We start from the raw sequence: 12,465 nt of genomic DNA, 5'->3' as shown, positions 1-12,465 counted from the left end.
AGTGAGTCTCCCTTACTTTCACACAGAGGGTCTAATATAGTCCCCAAACGAATTCTATTTTTTTCTGGAACGTTACCTACTGTGTGTCACCAAGATGGGCCTGCTGACAGGGGCTGGGACAGAAGATGCGGTCACCTGATGTCTGGCACACACTCACAGAAGACGTCCTTCCACCTCAGAGATTGGAGAATGGCTGATGTGGGGGACCAAGGTCATCTCTGAAAGAACTTTGTGAAGTTTTTCTAAAGTTCTTTAAAAGTCATTTAAAAAGGTCTTAGCACTCACAGACACAAAGAAAGAAAATAACAGTCCTAATAGGTAAAAATGAGTGTCTGATGACGTCACCCGTAGTGTGGGGAACCCCTCGGGGGGGGCTCCATGGCTCCTGGTGAAGGTGAAGATATGCCGACTCCCTGCAGGGGTCTGCTGTCAGACCCCTGCAGGCGTTACAGAGGGACACACACGGAGACGTCTGCAATAAAAACACTTGACGTAATGAGTGAACTTGGATGAGAAATGGAAGCAGCTTAAATATAGTTTGTTCTGCGTTCCTATAAGGCTCGTTAGAATTCTCAAGGACAGCCATCCTCCCATTTCACAGATGAGGAGACATGTATTTTGCCCAGAGAGATTCACAGCCTGGCTCTGGAGCCCTTCTCCTTGCTCACACGGTTCCTGCAACTTGCCCTTTGAAGCTGGCACAGGAACGGGAGGGGGCACGGAGCACACAGAGGACTCACGTGTCCCGGCCTCGGCTCGTGCCCAGGAATGCTGTGGAGATGGGAGCTCCTGACCATACGCCCGTGCTGGGGGCAGAGCAGCTGAGAAATGTCCAGAAGCCCGCCATCGAGACAGGGCAGGACTGCTGTCTTTGCAGCCAGACCAAGTCCAGCAGCAGAGACTGGAAGCCAAAGTGTCTGTGGGCTGAGTCAGGTTGTTCGCACGCCCATTAGGTTGGGGCAGAGTCAGCCTAACAAGGACTGTAGGGAGAGAGCAGCTCGCGGTGGGGCTGGGCGGAGGCACTGGGAGCCGGAGAGAAGGCTGGGTTTCCCAGCCCACATTGCACTGAGCGGCCACTTGCAGCTCGGTGGGAGGGCTTGTCAGGGTGGCCAGTCCCAGGAGGAAGGGCGCGCACAGGTTTCCCCTCAAAATGCATCCCCCGCAGAGCAAGAACGCCTCCGATGGACTCTAAATACACCTCCCAGATTCGGTCACATTCTGTGTGTTGCGTTGCTGAGACAATAATAAGGCAACTGTGCCCCAGTGGACTTCCATGCCTCCTCTGAGGACGTCTCATTCTGTTTCCTACTTAGAGACCGTTCATAAATCATTCTCCAGCTGAGTACAGTTCAGGGCTGCCACTTAGCTTATCTGACCTTCACATTAATTATTTTTATTACAGCACCAGGAACCTCAGTGTTCTTTTCCCCCTGCCGCCCGGAGCCATGTGGCCCCGAGTGGGGCAGCCCTGCCATGCTCGTCCCGCACCTGTACGACCGCAGGGCTCTCCCCGGTGGGCCAGCCCACACCCCGAGTCCCGTCATGTAGGGGGATGCACGGGGCCCGTGTGTGCGTGTGTGTGTGTGTCTTGAGATGCCATTAAAATTCTTACAAAAACTGAAAGTGAAATGAGGAAATGATTGGGCAATCGGATTGAAGGGCCAGTGCCAGGAAGACCTATCATACAGTGGGGGCCAGGATGCAGCGGGGCAGACGGCGGGAGGCTCAGGAGAGCTCTCCTGCGGGCGACAGCAGGGCCAGGCCCTGGAGTCAGTGCAGGACACCAGCAAGCACAGCTCACAGGAAATGATCCATTCCCTGCGCTCACTCACCCGAAAGGCCCGAACCTCCAAAGTTCCAGGAGTGCCATGGATGGCTGCGCAGGCCAGCGGTCATGCCTCTCTCCCTGCCTGCGGAGGGGAGAAGAAATGAAACCGAGGGAGTGTGTCTCCATCCTCCCCCTGAAGGAAAGCCCCTCTGTCCCGTTCTCCAAAGATGGAGCACTGCTGGCCGTGACCCTGCTGCTGGCCCTGACGGCCAGCTGCCTCTCGGTGCTGGCTTTCTGCAGGGTGGCCGCCCTTCAGGCCGAGCTGGGGAGCCTCCGGGCGGAGCTGCAGCAACACCAGGCAGAGCAGCTGCCAGGCCCCCCCCAGGCCGGAGCCGCAGCCCCCGGGGCAGCCGTGCGGGAGGCTCCAGCTGTCACCTCGGCCCTGAAAGTGAGTTTGCAGCAAGCAGCTGCAGCCCCAGGCGTGGGCTCGCCCCGCACCGCCGCCTCCCGCACCTCGGATGTCTTTGCAGTAACTTGGGGTTTCTCTCTTCTTAGGGGATCTTGGCACCACCCGCTGCAGGAGAGGGCAACTCTAGCCAAAGCAGCAGGAACAAGCGTGCGCTTCAGGGTCCAGAAGAAACAGGTAGGTTTCGGGCACAGAGGCATTTATGAGTCAGGGAGCCTGGCGTCCACAGGTGTGGAGGGTGGCCTCCGCTCTGGGGGCCCGAGAGCGGACCAGTGCACGGAGACTGTGAGAGTTGCATCTAACCCGGAGGGGGCTTCCGGGCGCAGCCCGTGCACAGCACGTTCTGTCCTTCAATGAGCAGAGCCTGAGGGCTGTCCTGTCCCACAAGCAGAGCGGAGGAGGAAGGGGCCACATAGTCTTCCTCATAGATCATGCCTGTGTCAGAAACTTGTCTAGCTTCCAGGAAGAACTTCCTTGCCTAGCCCTCCAGGAAGAAAGCACCGCATGTCTACCCGAGTCAGAGAAGGCCAGGTAAAGGTAAACGCTTCCTCAGGGCGCATGGCGTGCCCTGCCGCCCAGGGAAGCTCATATTGCAGCAGGTGTGCGTTTGTGATTTATTTTGTTTGTTGCCTTAGTTTTTAAAAAGTTCATTTTACACACACACGTACACATGCAGAGATTTTAATGCTTTTCCGGGAAATCCACAAGTTTATGATCTTCTTGTAAGAGTTCTTGAGTGATTCCTGCCGTTGTTCATGTCCCACTCATTCCAGAGAGTCTTACAGATTCCTGAAACCTCGGATTGGGCAGGGCCTCCCCAAATGCTCAACTCTAGTTCCTGCCTTCCAAAGAAGAAAAGGAGTATTTACATTACATTCAATAGCAGCACACCTTAAGAAATCCTTGGGATTGTTTCTCTTTTATTTTGAAGGAACATGTTTGGAGCACAGAATGTGCCAGGCAGGCACGTGCTGGGATAGTTATTGTCACTGCTACTGTGTCCTTAACCCTCCCATTGACCGTGAGGTGAGCAGAACAGGTGCAGTTCTGTACATACAGGTTTGCACTTGTGAAGGGAAGTACATGACTTACTGCCTAGGTGCTCTTCTTTTTTATTTTATTTTATTATTTTTTTAAAAAATGTTTTATTTATTTATTCATGAGAGTCAGAGAGAGAGAGAGAGGCAGAGGCAGAGGGAGAAGCAGGCTCCCCGCCTAGCAGGGAGCCCAATGCGGGGCTCGATCCCAGGATCCTGGGATCACGACCTGAGCCGAAGGCAGACGCTTAACCATCTGAGCCACCCAGGCGCCCTGACTAGGTGCTCTTCTGTCAGAGAACACACACACACACACTCACACATATGCTCTCATCAGATGCTCTGGCTGGAAACGTATTTTTCACTAACTGCCTTATTCATGGACAAAATTCTTACCTATTTCATAAAGACTGTGATTTTAACATATGCTTTGTGTCAATTATCAGAAACAGTTGGATTGAAACGTATATAAACTAGGAAACACTAATCCTTTTACTCTACTCTAACACATAAATTATTTTCATACTTTGCAGTTTGTCATCTGTATTTCCTACATAATTGAAAAAATACAGCATATATATAGTATATTTTTGTGTTCACTTATCATTATACAATAAGCATTTTCCCTGTTTCTAAGTAATTCCATATTAGTTTGCTATATCATGCAGTTATTTAACGTGACCATTTCCAAAATTTTTGTGCAGATCTCTTGTTTCTGAGGAATTATATGTTCCATATAAATTCTATAGATAGACTATCAGAGCTAAAGAGGATGAACATCTTTACCACCCTCGCTGCCTCTTGCCATGTTGCTTTCAAAATGAGTTATAAATGTATGCAGTCAGAAATGCAGTGGACAAGTTCTCCACATTCTTACAGAGTTTTATCTTTTAAAATTTATTTTGGCTAATTTAGTAGTTGTAAAACAGTATCTCAGATGTAATTTGTTGCTTGCTTGCAAATAAGAATTAATTTCTTTCTGCATATTTGGATAACTTCTAATTTTATGTTCTGCTAATTTTTATTTATAACTTCCCTCATCTGTCCTAATTTTTTTTGTAATTTTGAAGAAACTATATTAGACATTCTGCCTATCAAAATTCTGCTGTAAATATTTTCGCAATATTTTGCTTCTTTTTTTAACTTGTACAGAGATTTTACATCTGTGTATTTAATGTGATAAACTTTTCCTTTTGATCGTCTCTAATACATTAAAGCTAAAAATGTATTTGTTCATAATCTCTTATATAGCCTACTCTATTCGCCGCTACTTTGACTTTTTTATAACTTAGTGTTTTAGTTTGGTACTTAACTCCTTAATCCTCCTGGCGTTCATTTGGTAGATCTTGTCTACTAGCTTTAACTTCCCCTTTCTTCTTTTATTTTTTCCTTCCAAATTACTGCTAGATATCTCAGCTAAATTTATTGGATGATTCTTTTTAACTTGTTTGCATTCGAAAGCTTATTGTATTATATTAAGTTTCTCATATATAGTTGAATCTATTTTGGACTGTTTTTTTCATTGATTTATTATTCTATTTATCTGTATTAAATAAAATATTTTAAGTATTTTATAATATAATGAGCTTTAATATCCAGTAGGGTCAAAGTGCCTTAATCTTCTTCAACCTCTATGCTAGTATTTCCCAGCCTCTGCACATTAGTTTTACAAATAAACCTTAACTTTACCATCACAAAGAGGATATGGGCTCTTCATAGCAGATTTAAGAAGAAAGGACATTGAGTAAGAAATTAATTAACTCCTGGAGTCCCACGTCCCCAAAATACCCTCTATTATATTTTAAATTTTCCTAATATGCAAATTTTTACAGATTTATGATTTTATGGCATCCAAAAGTTATATGCTGATTAAAAATTTTCCCTAAATAATTTGTAACTGTTAGAAAGTTTGGAAAGTAACAAAAAATTCTATCAAGTGAATCAAAATTTACCCAGCTTCCAAAGTCCAGATGTAATTGCTATTGTCATTATCATGGTTTGCCTGAGATTCTTATAGACCTTTTATATAGTACATATATCTATGTAGTATACACAGATACGGTATGTATATGAACTTATCATATATATGTATAGATAACATATATATGCAGTAAACAGTACATCTCTCTCTACACACACACTCATAACATTCATAGATCTGAGATGGAAGCCTTGAAGAGGAGAACCTCAGTGACAGGTCATATTTACTATTCCTCATTCATGAAACTGGCTTGAATGTTGTTTTAGATGCCATCCTTTTGTGCAAGGAAAATGTATTTTGTTTAGCACTACAAAATTAATGTGTCCATAACCAAGAAGTTTGTCTGAAACTCCTTGATTTTTTTTTTTTTTGTCTGTTTGGTACTGTCCTTTTTTTGGAATTGAGAAAATTACAGTTTGAATCTGTGCAGCTTTCTTTGTTTTTTTCGTTTCTATTCTGGTTCTGATTTATTTTTTGAAGATATTTATTTGTGTATTTATTTGAGAGAGAGAGAGAGAGAGAGAGAGAGAGACCATGAGCTGGGGGGGGCAGAGGGAGAGGAGAAGTAGACTCCCCACTGAGCAGGGAGCCCGACTCTGACTCTGGTTTAATCCCAAGACCCTGAGGTCATGACCTGAGCCGAAACCAAGAGTTGGATGCTTAACCAACTGAGCCACCCCGGCGCCCCTAGTTCTGATTTATTTTAAGTAAGACTCAAAAACTTTAGGTTGTCCCTGTTACTTTCAAAGTGTCCGGCCATTCATGTTCTTATTTATTAATTTTCTATATACATTCTGGAACCATTGACATTTTTTGTTGGAATTTTATAAAAATTGTAACTCTGAAGAAGAAAATGGAATTTTTACATGGTTTAATTTTATATATCCAGGAACACTTAATATCTTTATTAAATATCAAATTTTAAATCTCCCGATTAGATAGAATTTTCCTTTTATAGGTTTTACTCTTCTTTCATAGTTAAGTGTAAAAAACGTTTTGTTGTGATTTTGGAGTCCTGGGATTTTCAAATAGGCTGTTAAACTGTTTTAAAATGTACAGAATTTTCAACAAATAATGCAGCATTCGATCAATCTCATGGTTAGTTTTAAGCCACATCAACACACTTACTGGATTTATACTTAATAGAATTATAGTATTGTTTTAGATTTTGTTTTTAGGATACTCTGCTTTCTGCATATTCTGTCATTTTATGTCAAAAAGTTTCAGAGCTAAGTACTGCTGAATAACACTCCAGAATGTTGCCCATTTTTATCTGTAAATCCAGCCTAAATTTCAGCAGGCACTTCAGTTTTATTGTGTGTTTGTTCAATTTGTAAGTAAACTCCAGTGTGTTGGGCTAGAAAGCCCCACGTCCTCAGCACACAGCACACCTGGTATTACATATATCACCTGGGGGAGGTTTGTACGCGTCCTGTCTGTCAAGCTAAAGAGGAGAGGATTCTATGCTCTGGGTCCTGTGTCTTTGGCACATTCATCATGATACTTGTACACACTAGGCGTTCTGTGAATGTTTGCTGATCGATTTTGGGCTCACTATGAAGTAAGATGCAGTGATCTGGCATCATTGGAAGGGGGGTTTTTCCCGTATTTCTTTTTTTTTATTATTATGTTATGTTAGTCACCATACAATACATCATTCGTTTTTGATGTAGTGTTCCACGATCCATTGTTTGCGTATAACACCCAGTGCTCCATGCAGTACGTGCCCTCCTTAATACCTATCACTGGGCTAACCCATACCCCTACCCCCCTTCCCTCTAAAACCCTGTTTGTTTCTCAGAGTCCATAGTCTCTCATGGTTCATCTCCTGCTCCGATTTCAACCCCTTCATTTTCCCTTCTTTCTCTTAATGTCCTCCATGCTATTCCTTATGTTCCACAAATAAGTGAAACCATATGATAATTGACTTTCTCTGCTTGACTTATTTCACTTAGCATAATCTCCTCCAATCCCATCCATGTTGATGTAAAAGTTGGGTATTCATCTTTTCTGATGGCTGAGTAATATTCCACTGTATATATGGACCACATCTTCTTTATCCATTCGTCTGTTGAAGGGCATCTCGACTCTTTCCACAGTTTGGCTATTGCGGACATTGCTGCTATGAACATTGGGGTGCATATGGCCCTTCTTTTCACTACATCTGTGTCTTTGGGGTAAATACCCAGGAGTGCAATTGCTGGGTCATAGGGTAGCTCTGTTTTTACTTTTTTGAGGAAACGCCACACTGTTTTCCAAAGTGGCTGTACCTGTTCATTTCTCAGGTTTTGATCGGAGGCCGTGTTATGCAATTTTTTAACTTGACATTTAAAACAGCTAATTCACCAAAGAATGAGTTGGATAGCAAGGCTGGACTTGCTGGGAGAATTTGGGGGCCCCTTGCCTCAGACTTTCTTGGTTCACCAGGTAGAGGTACAATTTGGGCTCACTGAAGAGTCACAGAGAAACTGTCATATTCAACAACCTGTCTAATTAATTTTGTGGATTTCTTGTTTTATTTAATGTTTTGGTTTTAATTGAAGTATTATTTACATACGGAAAAGGGCACAGATCGTAAGGGTACGGTTTGGTGAGTATTCACAAAATGAACAGCAGTAGATGAAGGGGCGGACATCACCATCAGCCCACATGCCCACTTGGTGCTTCTCCAGGCCTCCCAAGGGTAAATGCTGCTCTTAAGTAGTTGTACATTTTGGGTATTTGGCTCCAGCTTTGTTTTTCTTAATTGTGTTTCAAATGGAGGTCTTATTAGGGTTCTGTGTTTCATAAGATAATTTCTGATTATAATATAACAAACAGAAATGTGGGGAAATCCAGGATCAAAGAATTGCCAAATGGCTCATATTAGCCAAAAGTTCACTTTTCAGCCCCTAAGTGTATTTGGAGATATTCCCAATTAAAACTAATAACTAAAGTGATCTGGCTTTGAAATATTCTTGTTAAAATTTCTTCACAAATGGAATCATCATGATCCCTACTGTCAGCTCTCAACTAACTATTCCATCCACTTAAAGAACGGAGAGATAACCATACTAAGAGCCCATCAGGAAAATGGGTTCTTTTTTTTTTTTTTTTTTTATTTATTTGAGAGAGAGAGAGCACATGAGAGGGGGGAGGGTCAGAGGCAGAAACAGGCTCCCTGCCGAGCAGGGAGCCCGATGTGGGACTCGATCCAGGGACTCCAGGATCATGACCTGAGCCGAAGGCAGTCTCTTAACCAACTGAGCCACCCAGGCACCCCAGAAGAATGGGTTCTTTCAGATGGATTCCCACTGAGCTAAAACAAGGTTTTGTTAATAAAATCAAGTAACCTTTATATTTTCCTCTTGTTATTCAGTAGGGAATTTAAAAGTTATTAGAATTGCATGTGTTTTAGATTATAGAAATACAAAAATTACTTTTATTGATAGTGTGTATCATACTCATCTCAATTATAAGACTAAAAAGGTGTTGAAAACATGAACAAAATATAAAAACAAGAGTGGAGGAAAATTATCCATATTTCATCTTCTAAATATTTGTTGTAAGATTTTGGCCAATCTACTTTAAGTTATTTTTCTCCATTTTTAAATAAACGTTCTTGGTTTGGGATTATTTTAGAATTGCGGAAAAGTTGCAGAGGTAATGCAGAGAGTTGCCATATACCCCCCATCCAGTATCTCCTGTTGTCTTATATTACCATACTTTGTCACAACTAAGAAACCAACACTGGTACTTAACAAATAACTGAACTCTGTTTTTGAGTGTTCTTTCTTGAAATCTATAGTCCATCTCCTTTGCAAGGAAAGATGGCAGGTCCGATGGGTCTGTAACATCCAGTCTTTGTTCATGGACATTTCTGGCTTTGCTGTATCTTACAAGACTGTAAAATGAGTGTTGGATGCATATGCAATATAAAGCTCAGTCATCCAGTTTGTACCAAAATTAGGTTAACTGGAACCTCCTCCCCAGTAAGGGTGTGTTCCTTCCTAGAACAGAAACAGCCGGTTGTTGTCATGGTGATCTTTGACCAGAATCTTCCCTGAGTGCTATGCCCCCCGCAGCTGCTTCAATAATGACTTCTTTTTCAGTGTTGCAAGAGCTGGCTTCTGTTCAGTTTCCAAAAAAGCAATAAAATAAAATAGGGACCTCACAACCAAATCTCTGAACCCTGTTCTTGTCAAGTTTAAAGTTTTGAGAAGCAGAAGAGCCAGGAAATTAGTCAATCAAAGCAGCCAAAAGTGATGTCGTGTATCTTCCATGTAAGCCACAGGCCCCTTAGGTCTCAAGCACTGTTCTAGGTGTTGGGTGTTGATCAGAAAACACAACAGATAAAAGTTTCCTGCCCACTGGAGATTACATTACAGCAAGGTGGAAAGACACAGAAAGTAGTCAATAAACACAATTAATGAGTAAATTACAGTATACTAGAAAATGGCAGACATCATGAAAAAGTGCAGTATCTCGGGCAGGGGTTCACAGAATGGGCAGCGTGAAGGGCGGGAAAGAGGAAGAGCGTGCGTCAGGGAGGCCGGGGTAAGTCTTTGTTTCTCCTCGAAGGCTCAATAATTCTTTACACTTCCAACTTAAAAAAAAATTTGCAGAAATGGGTTGATATTTTAAAAGTAAATTCATAATGTTGAGAAATGTGTTCTCATTAATAGTCCTATAGGAATGGATAATACTAGTTGTACTGTTTATTATTTTTGTAAGTCAAGTCCTATTTAAAAGAACCGTATTGGGCAGCTGCACTTTCGTTGTGGTTGGATTTTCTTTTAGAAGGTATTCTTGGGGCTCCTGGGTGGCTGTCAGTTAACTTTTGGTTTCCACCCGGGTCATGATTTCAGAGTCCTGAGACTGAGCCCCACATCGGGCTCCGCGCTCAGTGCCAAGTCTGCTTGAGATTCTCTCTCTCCCTCTCCTCTGCCTCTCCCCTGCTCGCATGCACATGCTCTTTTTCTCTCTCAAATAAAATCTTTTTAAAAATTAAAAAATTAAACAAATAAAAGGTATTCTCATTAAGAGTTAGAGAAGAAACAGATTTTGCTCAAAAATAGAGGAAACATCTAGTGTGCCAAGGTCTGAGGTGGCACTCCAGAATATACAGAAAAGGGGAGAGAGAAACTAAGCTATTGGATACATGGTACGCACAAGCTCTGGGTTGGGCTCTGTGGGTCTATGATACCATTTACCTTCTCAGTAACCCCTATTCGGTTGGTGTTATTGTCTCCATTTTAGATGAGAGAATTAAAGCCAAGACATAGCCAGTCCCTTACCTCAACAAGCTAAATACTGAGTTGGAGAAATTAAAGAAAATTAATGTAAATTTTAAAATAATAATCAACAAGCTCTTTAGTCTTTACAAAGCACACGTAAATTATGACTTCAGTTAGTCCTCACAATACTATGAAGCAGATATTGTTATTCTTATTATATAGATAAGAAAAAGATATTTTAATATTAATGGTAATCTCATGATTAAACAGCTAAATTGGTTTGAGAACTCATGTTTGGATTCATTATATACTGACTACAAATTCTGAGTTTTTTTTTCCATTGTGCGAGCTGTACGGGCTTAACGTTTGAATAATACATCAGATTTGACAAAAACTATTGGGTCCCCAAGAGGCCTAGACTGTTACTAACATCAATACCAACAGGCCATCTAGCAATGGTATCCTAGGATGTGAGTTCAGATCACAGACTGAAAGATGATTGACACCATGATGGTTAAGAGCGGAGCTGGGTTTTGAGGAGTGAGTCGATTTGGGGAAAAGGAGACAGTATCCCATGGCGTGGGAACAGGGTTGCAGCAGGAAGTAGAAAACACGCAAGAAGAGGCCTTATTGTAGTGGGTGGATGGGGCAGAATACAGGCCAACACCTTGACATTGTTCCTTTGCTTGGATTTTTGCAAAGGAAAACTGACGGAAGTGTTTTTACAAGTTCACGCTTCCTCCTCCTCGTCCTAGGGCTGGGCCGTTTGGGATAGACGGGAGACCACTGTAAATAGCTACCTAGTGCAGCTTCTGACACCGGCTGAGAAGTCACACTTCACGGCTCAATCTGTTTCTCTTCCATCTGCTGCACTAGAACTTCTTCTGGGAAATAGAGAGTAAGAAATTGTAGAGAAATACTACATAATCATTTGCTTCCAAAAAAAAATATTATAGTGTGCTTCAGTTCTACAAATGAAAACTCGAAATCCTTCTTGTTGAGGGTTATTTGTTATGGAAAATGTTTTTCATATAACCCTGGGCCCAAGGATTTATTGTTAGAAGGTCCAAATATCAGTGGTTTTTTTTTTTTATAGAACCTATTTTCCCTAAAGCATTAATTTAGTTTGATTTAACATGTATTATAAAGTTGGATATAAGGATGAGGTTTCTAAGAACCATTTGGAAAAGGTGGATATTGTTATGATGTCTGTTTTTGTTCTAAACTGTTGCACAGATTTTCTTTCTTCATTTTTTAGTCTGATGTAAACCAGACACTGTGCAAATTTATAAATGATGGTCCTTAATATCAAGTGACTGAGCCTAGAGAGAGAGACAGTAATAGAAACAATTAGGATGTATAGTGAAATGTTATTTCAGTAGATGTGTGCACAAAGTGTAGTGGGATCCAATATTTAGCTGGAAGGATGAGGGAAACTTGATATTTGGTCTGAGCCCTGAGGGATGGATGGGTTTCACTAGATGCCAAGGCGGGAATATGTAGCCAAAGGAATGGCAGACACGCAGTCGCGGTTGGAGCTCCCGTTCTGCGAGGGGTGGAGGGGCTGAGGTCCTGGGGTCATGAAGGTAGACTTGGGTTTTGTGTACAGGGGAAACCCACTGAAGGAGTTAGAAACATTAGAAGGACAAGATAAAATTCAGGTTTAGGAAGGTCAATCTGGAGGAAACACAAGCAGTGGAGTAGAAATGGCAGAAAAGAGAAGAGGCACAGCTTGGTGGGCAAGTGCAATTGTCCAGAGCAGTGAGGGTGGAGATCTAAACGTGGCTGCCATGCGCGTCTTGTCCTTGTTTATTATTCTCCCCCTGTCTCTGTCTGTCTGTCTGTCTCTCCCTCTGTTAGCCATACTTGCCATGTCCCTCCAACCTCAGCCTTTGTGTATACTCTTGACACTTTCGTCTGGAATGTTCCTACCCCCTTCTTTCTTCTGACTTGAGTTTAAGCATCCCATTCTGAGAAACCTTCCTGATCTCTCTTGC

General features: G+C 42.4%; 1 protein-coding gene across 1 annotated transcript in view; it reads left to right on the top strand.

The window, feature by feature from the left end:
• The first annotated feature begins 1,645 nt into the window (after nt 1-1,645).
• TNFSF13B (TNF superfamily member 13b) overlaps nt 1,646-12,465 on the top strand; it is a 32,651-nt gene continuing 21,831 nt past the window's right edge. Inside the window, exons 1-2 of the mRNA XM_021696024.2 lie at nt 1,646-2,216; nt 2,324-2,411. Of these exons, the coding sequence (XP_021551699.1) occupies nt 1,869-2,216; nt 2,324-2,411 (436 nt within the window). The 5' untranslated portion in view covers nt 1,646-1,868. The remainder of the gene's footprint in view (nt 2,217-2,323; nt 2,412-12,465) is intronic.

The sequence above is a fragment of the Neomonachus schauinslandi genome, chromosome 3 (assembly GCF_002201575.2).
Source record: "Neomonachus schauinslandi chromosome 3, ASM220157v2, whole genome shotgun sequence".
Lineage (NCBI taxonomy): Eukaryota > Metazoa > Chordata > Mammalia > Carnivora > Phocidae > Neomonachus > Neomonachus schauinslandi.
The sequence above is the reverse complement of the archived record's forward strand: the minus strand, read 5'-3'. Positions and strand labels throughout refer to the sequence as shown.